General features: G+C 39.6%; 2 protein-coding genes across 5 annotated transcripts in view; both read right to left on the reverse strand.

Annotated features, from left to right (window-relative positions):
• cpda (carboxypeptidase D, a) overlaps positions 1 to 14,946 on the reverse strand; it is a 77,000-nt gene extending 62,054 nt beyond the window's left edge. The window contains exons 1-2 of the mRNA XM_062068096.1: positions 14,207 to 14,946; positions 10,211 to 10,458 (exon numbers count right to left, since the gene is read on the reverse strand). Coding sequence (XP_061924080.1) covers positions 10,211 to 10,458; positions 14,207 to 14,910 — 952 coding nt within the window. The 5' untranslated portion in view covers positions 14,911 to 14,946. The remainder of the gene's footprint in view (positions 1 to 10,210; positions 10,459 to 14,206) is intronic.
• Positions 14,947 to 18,629: 3,683 nt separating this feature from the next.
• The window catches only part of cryba1a (crystallin, beta A1a), a 12,183-nt gene continuing 5,736 nt past the window's right edge, over positions 18,630 to 25,076 (reverse strand). Inside the window, exons 4-8 of one of the 4 annotated variants that reach the window (XR_009828369.1) lie at positions 20,628 to 20,769; positions 20,381 to 20,523; positions 20,093 to 20,311; positions 19,699 to 19,717; positions 18,630 to 19,088 (exon numbers count right to left, since the gene is read on the reverse strand). Coding sequence is in view for 1 of the 4 variants with exons in the window: in XM_062068098.1 (XP_061924082.1) it covers positions 20,164 to 20,311; positions 20,381 to 20,523; positions 20,628 to 20,769 (433 nt within the window). In the remaining 3 variants the exon portion in view is untranslated. Of the gene's footprint in view, positions 19,718 to 19,805; positions 20,312 to 20,380; positions 20,524 to 20,627; positions 20,770 to 25,076 lie in introns of those variants that run through there. The other 3 variants (XR_009828368.1, XR_009828367.1, XM_062068098.1) reach the window with 3 other exon arrangements.

Consider the following 25,076-nt stretch of genomic DNA (forward strand, 5'->3'; position numbering starts at 1 on the left):
TTTGAGCGTTTAATTGACCCCACAAATGTGATGCTCCAGAAAGTCAATCTGCTCAAAGGAAGGTCAGTTTTGTAGCTTCTCTAACGAGCTAAACTGTTTTCAGATGTGTGAACATGATTGCACAAGGGTTTTCTAATCATCAATTAGCCTTCTGAGCCAATGAGCAAACACATTGTACCATTAGAACACTGGAGTGATAGTTGCTGGAAATGGGCCTCTATACACCTATGTAGATATTGCACCAAAAACCAGACATTTGCAGCTAGAACAGTCATTTACCACATTAGCAATGTATAGAGTGTATTTCTTTAAAGTTAAGACTAGTTTAAAGTTATCTTCATTGAAAAGTACAGTGCTTTTCCTATAAGGACATTTCAATGTGACCCCAAACTTTTGAACGGTAGTGTATATATATATATATATATATATATATATATATATATATATATATATATATATATATATATATATATATATATATATATATATATATATATATATATATATAGTACAATTTAATGGATATCTTGCTTTGAAATCATTAATCAAACAAGTATTTATTTATTTATTTTTTAAATAGTTTGGAAAGTATGATAATATGATATTTGTTGCAATGTTGGATAATATTAAAGTTGAAAAGGTCTGCAATTTAATGCATTACATTAATTTTTTTCTATCAAAATGGAATACATTTAATAGGAAAATATAAGGTACTTTACTGACCCAAATTTTTTCAGGTCTCCGGGGGCCACATAAAATGTGGCGGGCCAGTTCTGGCCCCCGGGCCTTGAGTTTTACACTTGTGTGTTAGAGTATACAAAGCACTTATTCTTTTGTTTTTTTCGAATTATTTGTAATTTGGCACTTTTTTTAGGCACAGACCGATTTCCGTCTGATTTACGTAACATTAAACGATGCCAAATTTTGAGTTGCACGTGACTCGGTTGAATCAAACACTTGGCGGGGAAACAAGAATCAAGCAGCACTCGGAGCGGGCTCAGTTGGACTGTCTCTATGTATTGTTGCAATTTTCCACGGCAACAAAGCAAGTGCCGGAAATGACGGACTGTAAGTCGCTACTTTTTTCCTACGCTTGGCACTCTGCAGCAGTGTTAATTTTGGTGACAAAAAATCTTTGTCTTGGTTATCGTCAACGATCTATTTCCCCCTAACTAAAATAAGACGCTAACGAGTCAAAATAAACACACGCTGACAAAAACAATGACGAAATGAATTGACAATTTAGTCGACGAACAAAAACGAGACGGAAATAATTGACAGATGAAATCAATTCATATTACTTTCGTTGGGTGGGACAAGTTAGGAATCTATCCAACCACAGTAGCATGCAGGAGAGGGGCGGGGGTAAATCACGACAGGGATCCAATCAGAACTACAACTACGAAGACAAGATGTTTGGATTTTTTTACCGGGAAACAGTGTGGGGTTTAGATCTTTAGGGTAGTACAGGCTCATCTAACACGGAGTAGCTGTTATTTTTGCAATAAGAATAATAGACATGACAATTCAAAAGAAGAGTCACGCTTCAAATGTTTTTTTTTTAAATTGTCCAATTATTATGCTTCAAGCTCGGGGAGCTCATTTCCATAGTGTGGCGGCTAGGAAGACAGGCCAGAGTAATTCATCAAGGCTTTACCGCCATGTGGTGCAGCCAAGTCAGCATGGTGCTGTGTAAACCAAACCAAATCTGTCCTGCTAATGATGACCGAAGTACTCTGGACCACCAGTGGCCAGCTGGCAGACGACTGCAGCTGAATGGTTTGTTCGGCTTGAACTAATGTTGTCAGCAGATTACTCAAAAGTAAACATTCCGCCTGTGTGCTGAGTCTGACACTGCGTGAGCCGTAATCTTAACTATCCCGGATCCAGAGTGAGTCACACCCAGGACTCTGCAGGATACTGGAGACGACTGCTGACAGCGATGCCAAAGTCTAAATCAATTAGACTTTGTTTAGCTTGGCTCTTCGCTAGTTAAACAAAGACCATTTGTTTCTGGGTTATCTGATAAACATTTAGACAAAATCAGCTGAATCGCAGACGAAAACAAATTCTGTCACAGTGTCATTAAAGGCCTACTGAAAGCCACTACTACCGACCACGCAGTCTGATAGTTTATATATCAATGATGAAATCTTAACATTGCAACACATGCCAATACGGCCGGGTTAACTTATGAAGTGACATTTTAAAATTCCCGGGAAATATCCGGCTGAAACATCGCGGTATGATGACGTATGCGCGTGACGAAGTCCGAGTAACGGAAGTTATGGTACCCCGTAGAATCCTATACAAAAAGCTCTGTTTTCATTTCATAATTCCACAGTATTCTGGACATCTTTTGCAATTTTTTTAATGAACAATGAAGGCTGCAAAGAAGACAGTTGTAGGTGGGATCAGTGTATTAGCAGCGGACCACAGCAACACAACCAGGAGGACTTTGTTGGAGCGCTAGCCGCACTAGCCGCCGACTTCACCTTAACTTCCTACGTCTCCGGGCCGCCAAACGCATCGGGTGAAGTCCTTCGTCCTTCTGCCGATCGCTGGAACGCAGGTGAGCACGGGTGTTGATGAGCAAATGAGGGCTGGCTGGCGTAGGTGGAGAGCTAATGTTTTTAGCATAGCTCTGTGCAGTCCGGTTGCTAAGTTAGCTTCAATGGCGTCGTTAGCACAGCATTGTTAACCTTCGCCAGCCTGGAAAGCATTAACCGTGTATTCACATGTCCACGGTTTAATAGTATTGTTGATTTTCTATCTATACTTCCAGTCAGGGGTTTTTTTCTTTTGTTTCTATATGCAGTTAAAGCAAGATGCTATCACGTTAGCTCGTAGCTAAAGCATTTCGCCGATGTATTGTCGTGGAGATAAAAGGCACTGAATGTCCATTTCGCGTTCTCGACTCTCATTTTCAAGAGGATATAGTATCCGAGGTGGTTTAAAATACAAATCTGTGATCTACAATAGAAAAAAGAGAGTGTGGAATCCAATGAGCCAGCTTGTACCTAAGTTACGGTCAGAGCGAAAAAAGATACGTCCATCACTGCCTCTCAAGTCCTTCACTGTAACGTTCCTCATCTACGAATCTTTCATCCTCGCTCAAATTAATGGGGTAATCATCACTTTCTCGGTCCGAATCTCTCTCGCTCCATTGTAAACAACGGGGAATTGTGAGGAATCCTAGCTCCTGTGACGTCACGCTACTTCCGGTACAGGCAAGGCTTTTTTTTTATCAGCGAGCAAAAGTTGCGAACTTTATCGTCGATTTTCTCTACTAAATCCTTTCAGCAAAAATATGGCAATATCGCGAAATGATCAAGTATGACACATAGAATGGATCTGCTATTCCCGTTTAAATAAAAAAAAATCATTTCAGTAGGCCTTTAACATTGCAACACATGCCAATGCGGCCGGGTTAACTTATAAAGTGCAATTTTAAATTTCCCGGGGAACTTCCGGTTCAAAACGCCTTTGGAGGATGACGTATGCGCGTGACGTCGCGAGGTCCACGGAAGTGTTTGGACCTTTTTGGACACAATACAAACAGCTTTGTTTTCTTCGACAAAATTCCACAGTATTCTGGACATCTGTGTTGGTGAATCTTTTGCAATTTGTTTAATGAACAATGGAGGCTGCAAAGAAGAACGTTGTAGGCGGCTGGCTGTAGCAACACAACAAGGAGGACTTTGTTGGATAGAAGACGCGCTAGCGGCAAACTCACCTTGACTTCCTACGTCTCCGGGCCGCCGACCGCATCGTCGATCGCTGGAACGCAGGTGAGCACGGGTGTTGATGAGCGGAGGAGGGCTGGCTGGCGTAGGTGGAGCGCTAATGTTTTTATCATAGCTCTGACGAGGTCCCGTTGTTAAGTTAGCGTCGTTAGCAACAGCATTGCTAGGCTTCGACAGGCGTCGAATACACATTAACCGTGTATTTACATGTCCAGTGTTTGGTTCGGTGTCTCCTGATAGTAGTATTGTTGATCTTCTGTCTATCCTTCCAGTCAGGTATTTATTTATTTTGTTTCTATCTGCATTTGAGACAGATGCTATCACGTTAGCTCACGCAAAGAGCTTCGTCGATGTATTGTCGTGGAGATAAAAGTCACTGTTAATGTCCATTTCGCCTTCTCGACTCTCATTTTCAAGAGGATATAGTATCCGAGGTGGTTTAAAATACAAATCCGTGATCCACAATAGAAAAAGGAGAGAGTGTGGATTCCAATGAGCCAGCTTGTACCTAAGTTACGGTCAGAGCGAAAAAAGATATCTCTTGAACTGCTTTCTAGTCTGTCACTCTAACGTTCCTCATCTACGAATCTTTCATCCTCGCTCAAATTAATGGGGTAATCGTCACTTTCTCGCTCCTAATATCTCTCGCTCCATTGTAAACAACGGGGAATTGTGAGCAGCACTACCGCTTGTGACGTCACGCTAGTTCCGGTAGGAGCAAGGTTTTTTTTATCAGCGAGCAAAAGTTGCGAACTTTATCGTCGATTTTCTCTACTAAATCCTTTCAGCAAAAATATGGCAATATCGCGAAATGATCAAGTATGACACATAGAATGGATCTGCTATTCCCGTTTAAATAAAAAAAATTCATTTCAGTAGGCCTTTAATGCGTACCTCAGAATATGGTATACATATTAGACTTCAGCTTTTAATTAATTCGTTCCAAAGGGTCCGCTGAAAACCAGAAACATTTTCCCCTGAGAAATAATGAAATCTAATGATTTCCTTCTGCACACCCAGAACTGTTCACAAAAAACTAATTTTACAGATAATCATAGTTTTAGACAGTGAAGAGCAGACAAGGAAATGGGGAGAACCATGCTGACTAGGGATGAGTACCGAATCCAGTACTTTTTTGACACAGACCGAGTCCTTCCTGGGCACCGATTCACGTAAAATCCAACGGTGCCTGGTATGGTACCTGGGTTGCGCTTGACGTCATACCCAGTTGCTGACTATCTTTGCACTCTAAGCGGACTCAGCCAAACTACTTTCAGGTAATGTTAAAATTTTCAATGCCAAACATGTAATTGACTCAAACGCTCCGACGTAAGCAAAGTAAGGCTTCACATTTCCAAAAATGCGCTAGCTTGATGCTAATATTCATTGGCTTTGCTATTGACCTGCTGCTTATTATTAGCATTAGCAATTTTACATGGCAATTTCAACATCTCCAAAATTTGTTAATAAAAACTACAACTTAGATGCATGTCACAATCAAACAGCTGGTGCGTAATAAGTACAATACTTACAATAATAACACTTTTTCTAATTTAAACTCTACCAAACATTCAAAACAAGTTTGTAAAAAGATAAAGTAATTATAAACTGAGGGGTACTGAGATATTCAATGAATCTAGATTTAGAACATTGATAATTGAAAGAAGTTTATGGAACAAACTTGACAGTGGAATAAATATATGTAAATATTTTTCTATATTCACAAAAACATTTAAAAATCCTGATGATGAAAATAATTAATATTATTTCTTCATTATTGGTTTAATTGTTGTAAAATAAAAATATGGCTTTGTAGTCACCAACATTGAAAGTCAATTTGTGAAAATAGGCGGCAGATATTATTAGTTTTTGACATATCTCTGCTCCTTTTTATTCATATTTTACTTTAATGTAATGTTCATTGATTTATTTTTATTGTATTCCTTTGTTTGATTTTTTTATGAATGAAATAAATAAATGAACTGATCTGAACTTTTTAGGGTGCAACAAAAAAACAACTATACACTGCTACCATATAACATCTTTGACTTGCAACTTAACTCACTCTCTGGTAACCGAGCAACACAGGAAGTGATCAATGATCAGTGGGAGTGACACGCTAACAGCCAATCAGGTGACAGTATCAACTATCTCGTTTGCTTGCACCATCTTGTTGTCTCCCGGTTGATTCTTTGCATGGAGTAAGATGAGAAAGTAAAAATGAAGAAATTGTGGATAAAAGAGGAAAAGTCACCTGGACAATTTGGTGGTTTCTTGGATTTTTTTTAAAAACAAACCGTAGTCAAACCAATGTGGTCTGTATATGATGCAAGGCTCTCGTCCCCACCAAGACCCTTTAGAGCTTAGCTGTACCTTCCTGGCACTAAACCTGCAGGAAATAGTACTTCCGAGGTTTGTCCACGACGCTTTGTTTACGCTATCAAGTTTGCAAATGTTTAGTACTGTACATACAAACCTTAAGTAGATCAGGCCCTACGTGTATACTTTTCTGTGCCGCATATAGCTGCACTTTGAGATCATAGTAAATAATCAGAGGCACCATCTCCTTCTCCCCCCAAAGGCATCTATTTTGGAAGTGGTGTTCCTAAAGTATATTCAGTGGACTTGATGATTAATTAGAATGGAGGCCAGTATGCGAAGAAGCCATACATACACATAACAAGAGCGCTCAGTAGTTTCAAGTTCCTTTTCCAACTGTAACATAACCCTGCAGACACCGTACATCACAATCTCCCAATGGAAAAAAGAACACCAGACAGTGTGCAGCTCACCTTTCTTTTCAGTTAACGTAGAGCAAAGCAGAAGATCTCAGATACAGAGATTGACAGAATAAGAATACACATACCGTATTTTTAAGACTATAATACTTTCCCATGTATTAGCCGCACCGGACTATAAGCCGCAGATATATACGTCGCAAAATGAGTTATTTACACAGAAAGATTTTTTAAATGTTTATTTACATACTTTGATTCTTTCCAAACGGTGTCTGCAACACGGCAGTAAAACGGCTGATCAAACAAAACAGAAGTCATCGTCATGGACCCACTAGCTGCGAAAGCTAGCTCTCCAATCAACTAAACAGGCTCAATAACTCCACGGTGACCTTTTTGGTGAATTTACGTAACTGAAACAATACCAAGAGAGTCGCCAGTTACATTATGATAGCACGTAGAAATATGCATGAAAACACTTAGTTATATTGTAAAACTTACAAAAGTTACTTGTAGTGACGAATTAAGTATCATTTCGAGTCGAAACGCTATGGACAACTTAGACGACGGAACGGCACTTGTACTTCCGGTTCAAAGCTCTAAACAGAAGAGCACTGCAGCGCCTGCAGTGAGCAAACTTGTCCAAAATATGGCACCATAGCACAAACAATAACACACCTTTTTATTGCATTTGCTGGTTTTTCAAAACAATTTGCATTATGGTTGTCTGCAAAGAAAAATACATAACTTAACTGCACCCTTTTATAAGCCGCAGGGCTCAAAGCGTAGAAATAAGTAGCGGCTATAGTCGGGAAGTTACGATAAATAAAAGACTGTGATATGAAACGTTCATATGGTTCCATTCCTAGTATGAATGCTATGTTGGACAACTTGCCTGTCTACTGAGTGCAGTCATGAGAACAGTGCAAGCAAGAAGCTCCCGCCTCCTTCTAAAACTGTACTACACATATTCCCAAACACGGAGTAGCACACTCTGAATATTTAAAGCCCGGCCCGCTTAGACTTGACAACAATATTACTTTCAGCCGAGATCAAATGACTACTTAAGAGCAGAGACTTAAAACGGAAGCTTAACAGACCAATGCTAAAAAAAAAAAAAGAACAAACTTCCTTCCGTCCTTAAGAAGAAGTGTGTGGAAAAACACAACCAGTGAAGCTCATTTAATTGTCATCATGTTGACATTGTTCTGCTGAAAAAGAACCGTTTGAAAGAGATTAACTGGTCGGACAGCCTTCACTAGGGTTGGGTATCGTTTGAATTTGAACGATTCCGATTCCTGGCGATTCCCGATTCCGATTCTTTTAAGAGGCGGGGTCAAAAAAAAGTTTAGGATATTTTAAATGAGCTAGCTAACCTACAGTCTTTCTGAATTAAATAGTCTGACATTCTCCATCAATTTTAATTCTTTTAACTTTTTATGAACTTTACTATAAATTCCTCACAGGGCTGTTTTCAACTAGAATACAAATATCAAATCTATGAACTTGAATATAAATATTATAAATTATGAATACATATTCCCAGGGGTACACTTTCCTCAAGAGAGCTTTATTTTTGAAAACCTCATGAAAACATAAGTGTATGATGCTGCAGGAAACCTCATGAAAACACATTTACACACACAAGTGTATGATGCTGCAGGTACTTCAAAATGTTACCGTGCTCCCACTGATGGGCTAACCTGGTGCAGAAAAGCAAAGAAACAATAAGAAACAACTAGCAAAACCCAGTCCAGATTAGCAGCAGGTACAGTATAAAATCAGACACAGTTCTTGTTTAGGAAAATGACCATATCCGCCTTCTCAGGCAGGATGCGTGAGCGTTCTGGACAGATAGTGTCTCCTGCTGTGGAAAATACACGTTCGCTGGGTGTGGAAGAAGCTTGAACGCATAAATAGGAGAAAGCGAGATCTGACAGCAAAGGATAAGTCTTTTGTTGGTTCCACCGGACCACCACCATGTAGCAAGGTCGTCAGACATAAGTATCGGTGGAACGTCCTGGTACATCTGCAGCTCTCTCTCCACTCGTTTCTTGATGGACATGGAGCTCTGTTATTTCGCGGTTATTTCATTTTTTTTTATAAAGTAAAGCCACACTTTCGACCGCCGACGCCCGCTATCCACGCTTGAGCTTGACTGACTCGCTCGGCTATGCTAACACTTTCGGTGGTGGGCGCTTCTTCGTTGGTGTTCAGCGGCTTCTTCTTCCGGTTCGGCTGACATATTTTTTTCCGGTCGGCTGACTGGGTATCGAAAATAGGAATCGAAATTTAAACTTTTGAACGATTCCGGGAGAATCGGAAAGCTAGCCCCGGTTCCAATCGATACTCGATACACAACCCTTCACAAAGATATGTCACATAATGACATTAAACTGATCATTTCCACGGCTTCTTACCAGGGTTGGGCGATACAACCGAAAATATATATTGTGATACATATTGCAGCCTCCTGTGATAATGACATATATCAAAATATATTATTTGGTGTTTAAATCATCATAGAAATATTTCAAAACAGGTTACAAAGTCTCCCAATTCAGCTGCTGACCTATGCGGTAACATATTGCATCTTTTCTGGGTGTAATATTTTGTCAAAACTGTTAATTCATTTACTGTTAATATCTGGTTACTTTCTGTTGTAACTAGAGATGTCCGATAATATCGGACTGCCGATATTATCGGCCGATAAATGCTTTAAAATGTAATATCGGAAATTATCTGCATCGGTTTCAAAAAGTACAATTTATAGCTGTACGGAGTGGTACACGGACGTAGGGAGAAGTACAGAGCGCCAATAAACCTTAAAGGCACTGCCTTTGCGTGCCGGCCCAATCACATAATATCTACGGCTTTTCACACACACAAGAGAATGCAAGGCATACTTGGTCAACAGCCATACAGGTCACACTGAGGGTGGCCGTATAAACAACTTTAACACTGTTACAAATATGCGCCAAACAAGAATGACAAACACATTTCGGGAGAACATCCGCACCGTAAAACAACATAAACACAACAGAACAAATACCCAGAACCCCTTGCAGCACTAACTCTTCCGGAACGCTACAATATAAGTTAAAGTACTTAAGCTCATACTTAAAATTGCAGCTGGGATAGGCTCCAGCCCCGAAAAGGACAAGCGGTGCAAAACAGATTAATTAATAATTACATTTTTGGTCAATATTATGATAAAAAAAACATTTTTGATAATAAAAAATATCAATCTAACCACTGTAGTATCAAACATCACTGACATACTTGGTATTGTTACTGTCGACATTTGTATCGGTCCATCCACCTCTGTTTACATAGACTTTGCAATTAGCGGTTAGCATAACCTCCTTTGGTTTGTAGTGTAGCCGGTTTAAATATCCCACGCCCTTCAGTGATATTGTTACTTGTAAGAAACGTAGTTTCGTCGCCATGGAGGCGAGGAATGCTGACCTAGAAGCAGCTTTGGACTTTGGAGGGACGTTAGCTGCTAGCCTGCATTGCAGTGAGGATGCTGTCGTTCGCTTGTCCGTTTGCAGGGCACAGCTAGAATGTGTCATCAACTTAAAAACTCTATCCTTAATTTATATCGTTTATATCGTGCAACTGTAATGGCAAAGTTGAGATTCTAGTAACTTCTTGTGTAAAACCATAATTTGAGTCTGAGAGTTTGTATGAGTGGAAAAATCCCCAAAACACAACCCTACTTCTTACCTGATACGTCGTACCACTGCGCCCCGTTGGTGATGCCATCTTCAAAGGTCTCGTCTGGGGATTCGGTACAGTTGGGCTGACCGGTCCTCATCACCGGGTGGTTCTTTGAGTACTCTCGGGCCAAGTAGCGGAAGAGGGTGTCGTCCGCCGACATGCTGTATTGCCCTTCCTGCGGATGGGAAGCCACGTCGTCGAAAGGGTAACTGGCGACCACAGTGCCGCCATGCAGATTACCCGACAGAACAAACCTGTAGAGCACATTAGAAGAGTTGTTTAGAAGGATTATTGATGCGTTCCCATACTGATATTGGAGCCTTGAGTATTGGCCGATACCTATATTGATCCGATATCAGCATGAATCATACATACATTTATTATTTTGTAGTGTGGAATGTTATAAAAGGCTTGATCAAGTGAAATTACCCAGAGAACAATGGTGGGTATTAAAAGCAGTAATCCCAATACTAACCTATTTATTCTTACCGTATTTGGCGTGGCGAAGTTGGTAGAGTGGCTGTGCCAGCAATCGGAGTGTTGCTGGTTACTGGGGTTCAATCCCCACCTTCTACCTTCCTAGTCACGTCCGTTGTGTCCTTGGGCAAGACACTTCACCCTTTGCCTCTGATGACTGCTGGTTAGCGCCTTGCATGGCAGCTCCCGCCATCAGTGTGTGAATGTGTGTGTGAATGGGTAAATGTGGAAATACTGTCAAAGCGCTTTGAGTACCTTGAAGGTAGAAAAGCGCTATACAAGTATAACCCATTTATCATTTATTTATTTATTATCCAATACATTTTAGAACAAAAAAATATATTTTCCACGTATTAGCCGCACCGGATTATAAAGCACAGATATATACGTTGTGAAATGAGCTATTTACACAGAAATATTTTTGTAAATGTTTATTTACATACTTTGTTTCCAAACGGTGTCTGCAACACGGCAGTAAAACGGCTGATCAATCAAAACAGAAGTCATCGTCATGGACCCACTAGCTGCGCAAGCTAGCTCTCCAATCAGCTAAACAGACTCAATAACTCCACGGTGACCTTTTTGGTGAATTTACTGGGGAATTTGTGGAACTGAAACAATGCAAAAAGAATGCCATTGTAAGTTAATAATAATAACAGACATTCGTAAACGTGTTAGCGTATTAGCTAATGCTCAGGACACTAGCTTGTTTACATTACGATAGCACGTACAAATATGCATGAAAACACTCCTACAGACATCACAGATGGGACGTTTAGTATGTAAGAATTATTTTTGTAATATTGTAAAACCTACAAACTTTGCTGGGAGTGATGAATGAAAAATATATACGTAGAAACACTATAGACGATTAGAGAATATATATATATATATATATATCCATATATATATATCTATATATATATATATCGATATATATATATAGATATATATATATCGATATATATATATATATATATATATATATATATATATATATATATATATATATATATATATATATATATATATATATATAGATATATATATATAGATACAGTATATATATATATATATATATATATATATATATATATATATATATATAGATATATATATATATATATATATATTTATATATATACACACACATACACACACACAGTACAGGCCAAAAGTTTGGACACACCTTCTCCTCATTCAATGCGTTTTCTTTATTTTCATGACTATTTACATTGTAGATTGTCACTGAAGGCATCAAAACTATGAATGAACACATGTGGAGTTATGTACTTAACAAAAAAAGGTGAAATAACTGAAAACATGTTTTATATCCTAGTTTCTTCAAAATAGCAACCCTTTGCTCGGATTACTGCTTTGCACACTCTTGGCATTCTCTCGATGAGCTTCAAGCACACCTGTGAAGTGAAAACCATTTCAGGTTGCTACCTCTTGAATCTCATCGAGAGAATGCCAAGAGTGTGCGAAAAAGTAATCGGAGCAAAGGGTGGCTATTTTGAAGAAACTAGAATATAAAATATGCTTTCAGTTCTTTCACCTTTTTTTGTTAAGTACATAACTCCACGTGTTCATTCGTAGTTTTGATGCCTTCAATCTACAATGTAAATAGTCATGAAAATAAAGAAAACACATTGAATGAGGTGTGTCCAAACTTTTGGCCTGTACTGTATATATATATATATATATATATATATATATATATATACATATATATATATATATATATATATATATATATACATATATATATATATATATATATATATACACAGGTATATATATATATATACATATATATATATATATATATATATATATATATATATATATATATATATATATATATATATATATATATGTATATATATATATATATATATATATATATACATATATATATATATATATATATATTTGTGTGTGTGTATACTATATATACACTAGGGCTGCAACAACTAATCGATTATAAAAATAGTTGGCGATTAATTTAGTCATCGATTCGTTGGATCTATGCTATGCGCAGAGGCTACTTTTTTATTGATTTATTTTTTTAAATAAACCTTTATTTATAAACTGCAACATTTACAAACAGCTGAGAAACAATAATCAAAGTAAGTATGGTGCCAGTATGCTGTTTTTTTCCAATAAAATACTGGAAAGGATAGAAATGTAGTTTGTCTCTTTTATCCGATTATTAATCGATTAATCAAAGTAATAATCGACTATCAAATAAGTTGTTAGTTGCAGCCCTAATATACACACACATATGTATGTGTGTGTGTATATACACTACCGTTCAAAAGTTTGGGGTCACCCAAACAATTTTGTGGAATAGCCTTCATTTCTAAGAACAAGAATGGACTGTCGAGTTTCAGATGAAAGTTCTCTTTTTCTGGCCATTTTGAGCGTTTAATTGACCCCACAAATGTGATGCTCCAGAAACTCAATCTGCTCAAAGGAAGGTCAGTTTTGTAGCTTCTGTAACGAGCTAAACTGTTTTCAGATGTGTGAACATGATTGCACAAGGGTTTTCTAATCATCAATTAGCCTTCTGAGCCAATGAGCAAACACATTGTACCATTAGAACACTGGAGTGATAGTTGCTGGAAATGGGCCTCTATACACCTATGTAGATATTGCACCAAAAACCAGACATTTGCAGCTAGAATAGTCATTTACCACATTAGCCATGTATAGAGTGTATTTCTTTAAAGTTAAGACTAGTTTCAAGTTATCTTCATTGAAAAGTACAGTGCTTTTCCTTCAAAAATAAGGACATTTCAATGTGACCCCAAACTTTTGAACAGTAGTGTATATATATACACCCTTGTGCAATCATGTTCACACATCTGAAAACAGTTTAGCTCGTTACAGAAGCTACAAAACTGACCTTCTTTTGAGCAGATTGAGTTTCTGGAGCATCACATTTGTGGGGTCAATTAAACGCTCAAAATGGCCAGAAAAAGAGAACTTTCATCTGAAACTTGACAGTCTATTCTTGTTCTTAGAAATGAAGGCTATTCCACAAAATTCTTTGGGTGACCCCGAACTTTTGAACGGTAGTATATATATATATATATATATATATATATATATATATATATATATATATATACACACACACACATATATGTTTTTTTTAATTAATGTATATACTGTATATGTACAAAATATTAACAGTGGTCCAAAATACTAAATACACTTGTTAAATAATACCTAGGCCTTGTTGTAATGAATACTTAGGCCTACTACGCTACAGTACTTGAATGTTGGTGATTATGGTGGTAACTTATAGAGCCAAATGTTTTTTAAAGTAGTATTTGGTGAAAGAAAAAAAGAGAGAATCACTACTATAGTGTTTTTAGGAATTTTCTGAAAATGTTTTTGTCTCCCGAGTTTGATCTGAACTTGGGGCCGATATGGTTTCAATTCCCAGTTGAATAGCCCTGCTTTCAGTATATAAAATGAGTTGCTAAAGGTTTGCAAAGATCATTCTATACTCACTTTTTGTCCTGAATCCATCTCATCACAGCCAGCACCTCAGGGATGGCATCAGCTGTTGCCGTGACGCCATCATACTGGTCGGGGAAGCTCCTGTTCAGGTCCATGTTCTTGGCATTGTTCCTCCCCCCGGTGTGTCCGCCACAGTCCCCCTCCTGGGACACCTCGAAGCCGTCAGGGTTCATACTGGGCATGATGTAGATGTCGGTGGTGTTCACCAGCGCGCCTATACGCGGCTCCCGGTCGTACTCGCTCAGCAAGTACTCCACAAGGTAGACCAGGACCTGCCTGGACACGGTCTCGTCGCCGTGCATGTTGCCCACGTACTTGAACCCGGGCTTCCCGGGCGAGTCTACGAGGGGGTCCCTGGTGATGCGCATGGTCCACAGCTCCCGGCCCTGCACGGACTGGCCTACGCTGGACAAGTTGGCTATGTGCGGGTACTTCTGCGCGTACGCCCGCAGGCGGCTGGTTAGTTCCACATAATTGTAGTATTTGTTGTAGTTTTCCTCCGTTTCCGCCGCCGGGGCGCTCCGTCTCCAGTGCAGCCCGCTGGCGTCCGCGTCGCCGAGGCGGGTCGCGAAATAGACAAAAGAGACGAAAAGTGACACCCGGAGACTCCGCGTCTTGCCGTGTTCCATGTTTGTTTGTCCGCGACGTCCCTTCGGAGAGAAAGGGAACGTAGAAGCTGTGTTTTTCTTTGTCATCACTTCCGGTCTGCCGAGCGTCTTCTTCCGTTTCACATAAGAGGCGGGGCTTCTAAATGAGGAAGTGTTTATTATTTAAAGATAGACTGTCAAATAACTAGGGGTGTGGGAAAAATCGATTCGAATTCAAATCGCCATTCTCACGTTGTACGATTCAGTATCGATTCTCATTTTTCAAAAATCTTTTTTATTTTTTTTATTTTTTATTATTATTATTATAGAGCAGGGGTTTCAAACTCAAATACAGTGGGCCAAAATTTAAAACTGAACAAAGCCACGGGCCAAGGTTGAACAAATTAACATTTTAATAAAGTTAAAGTTAAATATGGGACCCAAACAAGTTTTGCATTGAATATTGAACAAGCAAGGCTTATATAACTTTATAGTGACATGCAAAATCGAGTTTCAAAAAAAAATAAAAAAATTTAAAAATATCAATGGCATATCAAATTAAATTTAAATAAAAATTGAATGCCTCTTTTTTATTTGCAGCCTTCTGAGGTAAATACCAAAATAAAGTTTTTTCACAGGCTAATAATACAATTGAAAATAAAATAACAATAATGAATGGATCAAACATTCAAGCCTTGAAGTAGCAAGAGAAAGTGCATGAATAAAACGTTAATTATTGCTCAGTTTGCTACACTGATTTGCTTCAACACTGAATATGGAACAAGCAACGCTTATATAACTTAATAGTGCAAAATCAACTTTCAAAAAACAAACGAAAAAAACATCAATGGTATATTAAATAAAATTTGAAAAAAAATTGAATGCCTCTTTTCTATTTGCAGCCTTCTGAGGTAAATATCAACATTAACTTGGTGGGCGTGGGCGGGGTTTGGTGGTAGCGGGGGGTGTATATTGTAGCGTCCCGGAAGAGTTAGTGCTGCAAGGGGTTCTGGGTATTTGTTCTGTTGTGTTTATGTTGTGTTACGGTGCGGATGTTCTCCCGAAATGTGTTTGTCATTCTTGTTTGGTGTGGGTTCACAGTGTGGCGCATATTTGTAACAGTGTTAAAGTTGTTTATACGGCCACCCTCAGTGTGACCTGTATGGCTGTTGATCAAGTATGCGTTGCATTCACTTATGTGTGTGTAAAAGCTGCATGTGATATGTGGCTGGGCCGGCACGCTGTTTGTATGGAGGAAAAGCTGACGTGACGACAGTTTGTAGAGGATGTTGAAGGTAGTGCCTTTAAGGCACGCCCCCAATAATGTTGACCGGGAGAAATTCGGGAGAATGGTTGCCCCCGGAGATTTTCGGGAGGGCCACTGAAATTCGGGAGTCTCCCGGGAAAATCGGGAGGGTTGGCAAGTATGAGTATTAGCGGTAAATGTGGTGTTACAGCGGAACGCCGCTGTATAATACCGGTGGGCCAGCTCTAATGTTAATTTGATATTGCCTCAAGGGCCGAATGAAATTACACGGCGGGCCAGAGTTTGACACCCATGTTATAGAGGTTTATTTGAAATAGGGACAGATACAAAAACATAGACATCTGAGACAGTTATCCAATGTATGCATCATAGTGTTTGTAGCCAAAGCTAATTTACAACACTTGTCCCAAACAACAACAACACAGATCCAACATCATTAAAAAAGGAAAATAAAACATAGAATAAGGCAAAGATAAGTCGATAATAATGATAATAGAAATAATACAGACAAAGTGCAAACTATCCATCCATATATTTTCTACCGCTTATTCCCAATTAGTAAAAATGAGTAAAAACTAAACATGGGAACACGATTGTTGCTCAACTAGCCATCATTTTGTTTGTTTATTGAAAGTGACCAGTTCAGGTATACTTTTCAAAGTGTCAGGTAGAGAGTTCCATAGGTTGTGGTCCTTTTATTGAAAAGGCAGTCTGGGCAAAAGATGTCCTACGAAATGGAACGCAACAGTTGCCTTTTGACATTGCTCGGGTGGTAGCTCTGGTACCACTTTGCAGTCTTGTAATTGCCTTGCACGGCAGTTGGGGAGCAGAGTTATCCAAGCATTTAAAAACCAGTTTGATTGTGTGTAACAAAATAAAATTGGTAAAACTTAAAATATTGTATTTGGTTAAAATTTGGCAGTGATGATATCGTATACTCTTCTTGTCTAGGACTTTCATTAATCAATCCAACAAAACAATACACAGCAAAACCATAACAATGCAATCCAATTCCAAAACCAAACCCGAGCCAGCAACACTCAGAACTGCAATAAACAGAGCAATTGAGAGGAGACACAAACACGACCAAAACAATCCAAAAGTAGTGAAACAAAAATGAATATTATCAACAACAGTATTAATATTAGTTACAATTCAGTAACAGTTCAAAGAAAAGGTGCCTGGAGCTGCGTCAGGTCTGCTCCCCCTCCGCTTTGTAGATCTCGGGTCAGGACAAGGTCTTCATGTGGCTGTCAATAGATCAAAGAAACCGACTCCTCCATGTCGCATCCCATCGCACACAGTGGAGTTTTGCAAGCCTTTTGCTTGATAAGATGAAAGACAACTTTTGTCTTCTCGCAGGGAAGCCTGAACTAATGGGGAAACAAGTTATGTGATAACTTATATATAATTATTCTGACATAAAATGTTAATCGTGAATAAATTACATGTAACTATTTGATGATTTAATTAATCATTTAATAATTTCATAAAATATTTCACAATTTATTTTTAGGATTTTTTTTACAATTTAATTAATTTATGATTTAATGATTTATTAAATAATTGAATTAAAATGTGTGTCAGCATTCCAAGCATTAATTTGATCCGTCACACATCCGACATCCAAGTCACTGGGCGGACTATAACACACACACACACACATACACACATTTTGTTTGCAATTGGTTTTTAATCTTCATTATTTACTTCAAGTTATTACAGTGTGTCTCTATATACATATTTATTTATTTAATTTTATACATTTTGGCTAAAGGGGGCGCATTTCCATTTCTTACACACACTTGTTATTACATATCTTGGCCAGAGGGGGAGCACTTCACATTTTTACACACACTTGTTATTTCATTTGTTGATCAGAGGGGGCGCACTTTTAAAAACGACACACAGTCCATCCATTCATCCATCCATTTTCTACCGCTTGTCCCCTTTCGGACTTACCTTCTCATTCAATGTGTTTTCTTTATTGTAATGACTATTTACATTGTAGATTGTCACTGAAGGCATCAAAACTATGAATGAACACATGTGGAGTTATGTACTTAACAAAAAAAGGTGAAATAACTGAAAACATGTTTTATGTTCTAGTTTCTTCGAAATAGCCACCCTTTGCTCTGATTACTGCTTTGCACACTCTTGGCATTCTCTCAATGAGCTTCAAGCACACCTGTGAAGTGACAAACATTTCAGGGGACTACCCACTTTTTTATATAGTCTTTAAAGTGTGCATTTTTGGTATCAAAACAGACTTTTATCGAGAGTAGAACCAATTGTTCATGTTTACATTGTTTCATATGGGTAACTCAATTACAACTATGGGTAACTCAATTACAACTACAATGTTTTCAATTTCCGAACCATTTTAAAGAACCAATTAAGTTCGTAAATGGAGGTTCCACTGTACTCAAATATTTATTATAAAGTAACCAGTTTTGTTAGGCCCAAGACAGTGGAGACATATTACAACCGCAGTACGTTAAAGTTAGAATACTTCTGCAGGTTGATAACCGCGGATTAAAATACAGACGCTCAGTAACTGTTAGCATCAGACTCTTTATTATATACTCGTCCATTTTGGTGACATCTTAACTTCACAGACATCTAAAGACACCAGTGCGTACTGGAATGCTTATATGGGAATAATTAAGTAAGTGGGGTACTAGAATGCTTGTAGGGGAAGAAATTAAGTAAGGGGGTACGGGAATGCTTATAGGGGAAGCATTAAGTAAGTGGGCTACTAGAATGCTTATAGGGGAAGCAATTACGTAAGGGAGTACTGGAATGCTTATAGGGGAAGCATTAAGTAAGGGGCTACTGGAATGCTTGTAGGGGAAGCATTAAGTAAGGGGTACTAGAATGCTTATAGAGGAAGCATTAAGTAAGTGGGCTACTAGAATGCTTATAGGGGAAGCATTAAGTAAGGGGGTACTGGAATGCTTATAGGGGAAGCATTAAGTAAGTGGGACTGGAATGCTTATAGGGGAAGCATTAAGTAAGTGGGTACTGGAATGCTTATAGGGGAAGCATTAAGTAAGTGGGCTACTAGAATGCTTATAGGGGAAGCAATTACGTAAGGGAGTACTGGAATGCTTATAGGGGAAGCATTAAGTAAGTGGGACTAGAATGCTTATAAGGGGAAGCATTAAGTAAGGGGGTACTGGAATGCTTATAAGGGAATCATTAAGTAAGTGGGTACTGGAATGCTTATAGGGGAAGCATTAAGTAAGTGGGCTACTAGAATGCTTATAGGGGAAGCAATTACGTAAGGGAGTACTGGAATGCTTATAGGGGAAGCATTAAGTAAGTGGGCTACTAGAATGCTTATAGGGGAAGCAATTACGTAAGGGAGTACTGGCATGCTTGTAGGGGAAGCATTAAGTAAGGGGGACTGGAATGCTTATAGGGGAAGCATTAAGTAAGTGGGACTGGAATGCTTATAAGGGAAGCATTAAGTAAGGGGTACTAGAATGCTTATAGAGGAAGCATTAAGTAAGGGGGACTGGCATGCTTATAGGGGAAGCATTAAGTAAGGGTGTACTGGAATGCTTATAAGGGGAAGCATTAAGTAAGGGGGTACTGGAATGCTTATAGGGGAAGCATTAAGTAAGGGGTACTAGAATGCTTATAGGGGTAGCATTAAGTAAGGGGGTACTGGAATGCTTATAAGGGAAGCATTAAGTAAGGGGGTACTGGAATGCTTATAGGGGAAGCATTAAGTAAGGGGGACTGGCATGCTTATAGGGGAAGCATTAAGTAAGGGTGTACTGGAATGCTTATAAGGGGAAGCATTAAGTAAGGGGGTACTGGAATGCTTATAGGGGTAGCATTAAGTAGGTGGGACTGGAATGCTTATAGGGGAAGCATTAAGTAAGTGGGACTGGAATGCTTATAAGGGAAGCATTAAGTAAGTGGGACTGGAATGCTTATAAGGGAAGCATTAAGTAAGGGGGTACTGGAATGCTTATAGAGGAAGCATTAAGTAAGGGGGACTAGAATGCTTATAGGGGAAGCATTAAGTAAGTGGTACTAGAATGCTTAACGGGGAGGATGATTTTTAAAGGAATGGTCAGGTCTCACTGCTGGATGCGACGCAGCGACTGCACCTGAAAAGACTGAGCGTGGGAGCCCCATTCCCTGTAATGTTTGTACTCGCCGCCATGCCGGTCGCACTCCATGACGTACTGGTAACCGCGGTAACCAGGGAACTGGTAGCACACCCATCTGGGACGAGAAAAGGGTAGAGGCGATGAGGTCTGCGCGGCGTTAGACGTGAACGTTGATGTGACTTACGCGCCGCTCTGGACCTTCATGGACCCGATCTCATTGGTCCCCCAGCCCATGGCCTGCAGTGACGGGCAGTCGTCGCTTATCTCCCACTGCCGTCCCACAAAGTTGTCCTTCTCATACACCACAATCTTGGACTCCTTGCGGTCCTGTCCACACAAGCAGGCCGGCACACATTCTAAAGGGTCTATTTTTAGCCGTAATGACAAGTGAGTCGGCTTTTTTTTTTTGGAATGGGCCAAGAAAGACTCACAGCGCAGCAGATGGGGCGGAAGGACGCCATCCTCTCAGTGTGGTAGGCGTTGCTGCCGCTCCAAGACTCCCAACGAGGATATTCTCCTCTCTCCAACACAAATTGCTGTCCACAGAAGCTGGAGTGTTCATATCCGGTCCAACTGCTCCCCACAAAATGTCATAATTAGCACGTGTCGCTTGTTGAGGCTTGCTCGCAGGAAGCCACTTTTTCCTCCGACTCGCTTCTCCATGAAAGTCTCGGGCAAACTTTTCACCGTCTTGGTTCTAACGCGCACAAACATTAGGGTGTGACAAATCTAGGACACGCGTGTAAAGGCCTACTGAAAGCCACTACTACCGACCACGCAGTCTGATAGTTTATATATCAATGATGAAATCTTAACATTATAACACATGCCAATACGGCCGGGTTAACTTATAAAGTGACATTTTAAATTTGCCGCTAAACTTCCGGTTCGAAACGCCTCTGAGGATGACGTATGCGCGTGACGTAACCCGGGGAACACGGGTATGACTTCCACATTGAAGCCAATACGAAAAAGCTCTGTTTTCATTTCATAATTCCACAGTATTCTGGACATCTGTGTTCGTGAATCTGTTGCAATCATGTTCATTGCATTATGGAGAAGGAAGCTGAGCAAGCAAAGAAGAAAGTTGTCGGTGCGAAATGGACGTATTTTTCGAACGTAGTCAGCAACAACAGTACACAGCCGGCGCTTCTTTGTTTACATTCCCGAAAGATGCAGTCAAGATGGAAGAACTCGGATAACAGAGACTCTAACCAGGAGGACTTTTGACTTCGATACACAGACGCCTGTAGAGAACTGGGACAACACAGACTCTTACCAGGATTACTTTGATTTGGATGACAAAGACGCAGACGTGCTACTGTGAGTATGCAGCTTTGGCTTCTAAACATTTGATCGCTTGACCGTATGTGCGCAACTTTTTTTTGAGGGTGTACGTAACTTTTTTAAAATATATAAGCTTTATGAACCTTGGGTTAGGTGAACGGTCTTTTGGGCTGAGTGATTGTGTGTGTTGATCAGGTGTTTGAATTGTATTGGCGTGTTCTATGGAGCTAGGAGCTAGCATAGGAGCTAGGAGCTAGCATAACACGTACCGTACCGTACTGTACGTGCGCGTCACGTACGTAACTTTTTAAAAATATATAAGCTTTATGAACCTTGGGTTTGGTGAACGGTCTTTTGGGCTGAGTGATTGTGTGTGTTGATCAGGTGTTTGAATTGTATTGGCGTGTTCTATGGAGCTAGGAGCTAGCAGAGGAGCTAGGAGCTAGCATAACAAACACGCAGGTGTTTTTATGCAGGATTAATTTGTGGCATATTAAATATAAGCCTGGTTGTGTTGTGGCTAATAGAGTATATATATGTCTTGTGTTTATTTACTGTTGTAGTCATTCCCAGCTGAATATCAGGTCCCCCCCGGCTCTCACAGCATCTTCCCTATCTGAATAGCTTCAACTCCCCACTAGTCCTTCACTTGCACTTTACTCATCCACAAATCTTTCATCCTCGCTGAAATTAATGGGGAAATTGTCGCTTTCTCGGTCCGAATCTCTCTCACTTCATGCGGCCATCATTGTAAACAATAGGGAACTTTGCGTATATGTTCAACTGACTACGTCACGCTACTTCCGGTAGGGGCAAGCCTTTTTTTTATCAGATACCAAAAGTTGCAATCTTTATCGTCGTTGTTCTATACTAAATCCTTTCAGCAAAAATATGGCAATATCGCGAAATGATCACGTATGACACATAGAATAGATCTGCTATCCCCGTTTAAATCATCATTCTGTGGGAAGAAAGCACGCGTTGGTAATGGATGGTTCGTTTAGAGCACACCTGGGCAAATTAAGGCCCCGTTAAGCTTTTCAATCTGGCCCGCCGGACATTCCCAAATAATTTTCTTAGATCTTTAAGATGGAAAGTGTAGCTGCCATTATGATGTGCAGTGATGTTTTCTAATGACCGTAAGTTAGACCGCCCATACGTCCTCTTTACCCCGGACATGTCCTCTTTTGCGGGGGTTTCTCAAATGCCTCAAATGTCCGGCATTTTGAGTCAGCGTTGCGTGGATTTTCAATGTACGTCCAGGGTTGAGAAGGGGTTAAAAACAAAACAAATTGTGAAGGTGTGCGCACGCAGCAACATTCGTGAGGGAGAGGCAGAGACAGGGAGAGCGAGAGAGCGGAGTGATTGACATACTTGCCAACCCTCCCGATTTTCCCGGGAAACTCCCGAATTTCAGTGCCTCTCCCGAAAGTCTCCCGGGGCAACCATTCTCCCGATTTCCATCCAGACAACAATATTGGGGGCGTGCCTTAAAGGCACTGCGTTTGCGTGCCAGCCCAGTCACATAATATCTACGGCTTTTCACACACACAAGTCAATGCAAGGCATACTTGGTCAACAGCCATACAGGTCACACTGAGGGTGACCGTATAAACAACTTTAACACTGTTACAAATATGCGCCACACTGTGAACCCACACCAAACAAGAATGACAAACACATTTCGGGAGAACATCCGCACCATAACACAACATAAACACAACAGAAAAATACCCAGAACCCCTTGCAGCACTAACTCTTCCGGGACGCTACAATATACACCCCCCGCTACCCCCTTTTGGAAAACCTTGTTACATTGTTTAATGCATCCAGCGGGGTATCACAACAAAATTAGGCATAATAATGTGTATATATTAGGGATGTCCGATAATGGCTCTTTGCCGATATCCGATATTCCGATATTGTCCAACTCTTTAATTACCGATACCGATATCAACCGATACCGATATCAACCGATATATGCAGTCGTGGAATTAACACATTATTATGCCTAATTTGGACAACCATGTATGGTGAAGATAAGGTACTTTTAAAAAATAATAATAAAATAAGATAACTAAATTAAAAACATTTTCTTGAATAAAAAAGAAAGTAAAACAATATAAAAACAGTTACATAGAAACTAGTAATTAATGAAAATGAGTAAAATTAACTGTTAAGGGTTAGTACTATTAGTGGACCAGCAGCACGCACAATCATGTGTGCTTACGGACTGTATCCCTTGCAGACTGTATTGATATATATTGATATATAATGTAGGAACCAGAATATTGATAACAGAAAGAAATGGGGGGAGGGAGGTTTTTTGGGTTGGTGCACTAATTGTAAGTGTATCTTGTGTTTTTTATGTTGATTTAATAAAAAAATTAAAAAAAACAAAAAAAAACGATACAGATAATAAAAAACCGATACCGATAATTTCCGATATTACATTTTAACGCATTTATCGGCCGATATTATCGGACATCCCTAGTATATATATATATATATATATATATATCACCAAATCACTCTACGGAGACAGCCCTCGCAAAAATGACTAATGATCTATTGCTGACGATGGATTCTGATGCTTCATCTATGTTGCTGCTTCTTGATCTTAGCGCCGCTTTCGATACTGTTGATCATAATATTTTATTAGAGCGTATCAAAACGCGTATTGGGATGTCAGACTTAGCCTTGTCTTGGTTTAACTCTTATCTTACTGACAGGATGCAGTGTGTCTCCCATAACAATGTGACCTCGGACTATGTTAAGGTAACGTGCGGAGTTCCCCAGGGTTCAGTTCTTGGCCCTGCACTCTTTAGTATTTACATGCTGCCGCTAGGTGACATTATACGCAAATACGGTGTTAGCTTTCACTGTTATGCTGATGACACCCAACTCTACATGCCCCTAAAGCTGACCAACACGCCGGATTGTAGTCAGCTGGAGGCGTGTCTTAATGAAATTAAACAATGGATGTCCGCTAACTTTTTGCAACTCAACGCTAAGAAAACGGAAATGCTGATTATCGGTCCTGCTCAACACCAACATCTATTTAATAATACCACCTTAACATTTGACAACCAAACAATTAAACAAGGCGACTCGGTAAAGAATCTGGGTATTATCTTCGACCCAACTCTCTCGTTTGAGTCACACATTAAGAGTGTTACTAAAACGGCCTTCTTTCATCTCCGTAATATCGCTAAAATTCGTTCCATTTTGTCCACAAGCGATGCTGAGATCATTATTCATGCGTTCGTTACGTCTCGTCTCGATTACTGTAACGTATTATTTTCGGGCCTCCCTATATCTAGCATTAAAAGATTACAGATGGTACAAAATGCGGCTGCTAGACTTTTGACAAAAACAAGAAAGTTTGATCATATTACGCCTATACTGGCTCACTTGCACTGGCTTCCTGTGCACCTAAGATGCGACTTTAAGGTTTTACTACTTACGTATAAAATACTACACGGTCAAGCTCCTGCCTATCTTGACGATTGTATTGTACCATATGTCCCGGCAAGAAATCTGCGTTCAAAGAACTCCGGCTTATTAGTGATTCCCAGAGCCCAAAAAAAGTC

This window comes from Entelurus aequoreus, linkage group LG13 (genome assembly GCF_033978785.1).
Source record: "Entelurus aequoreus isolate RoL-2023_Sb linkage group LG13, RoL_Eaeq_v1.1, whole genome shotgun sequence".
Lineage (NCBI taxonomy): Eukaryota > Metazoa > Chordata > Actinopteri > Syngnathiformes > Syngnathidae > Entelurus > Entelurus aequoreus.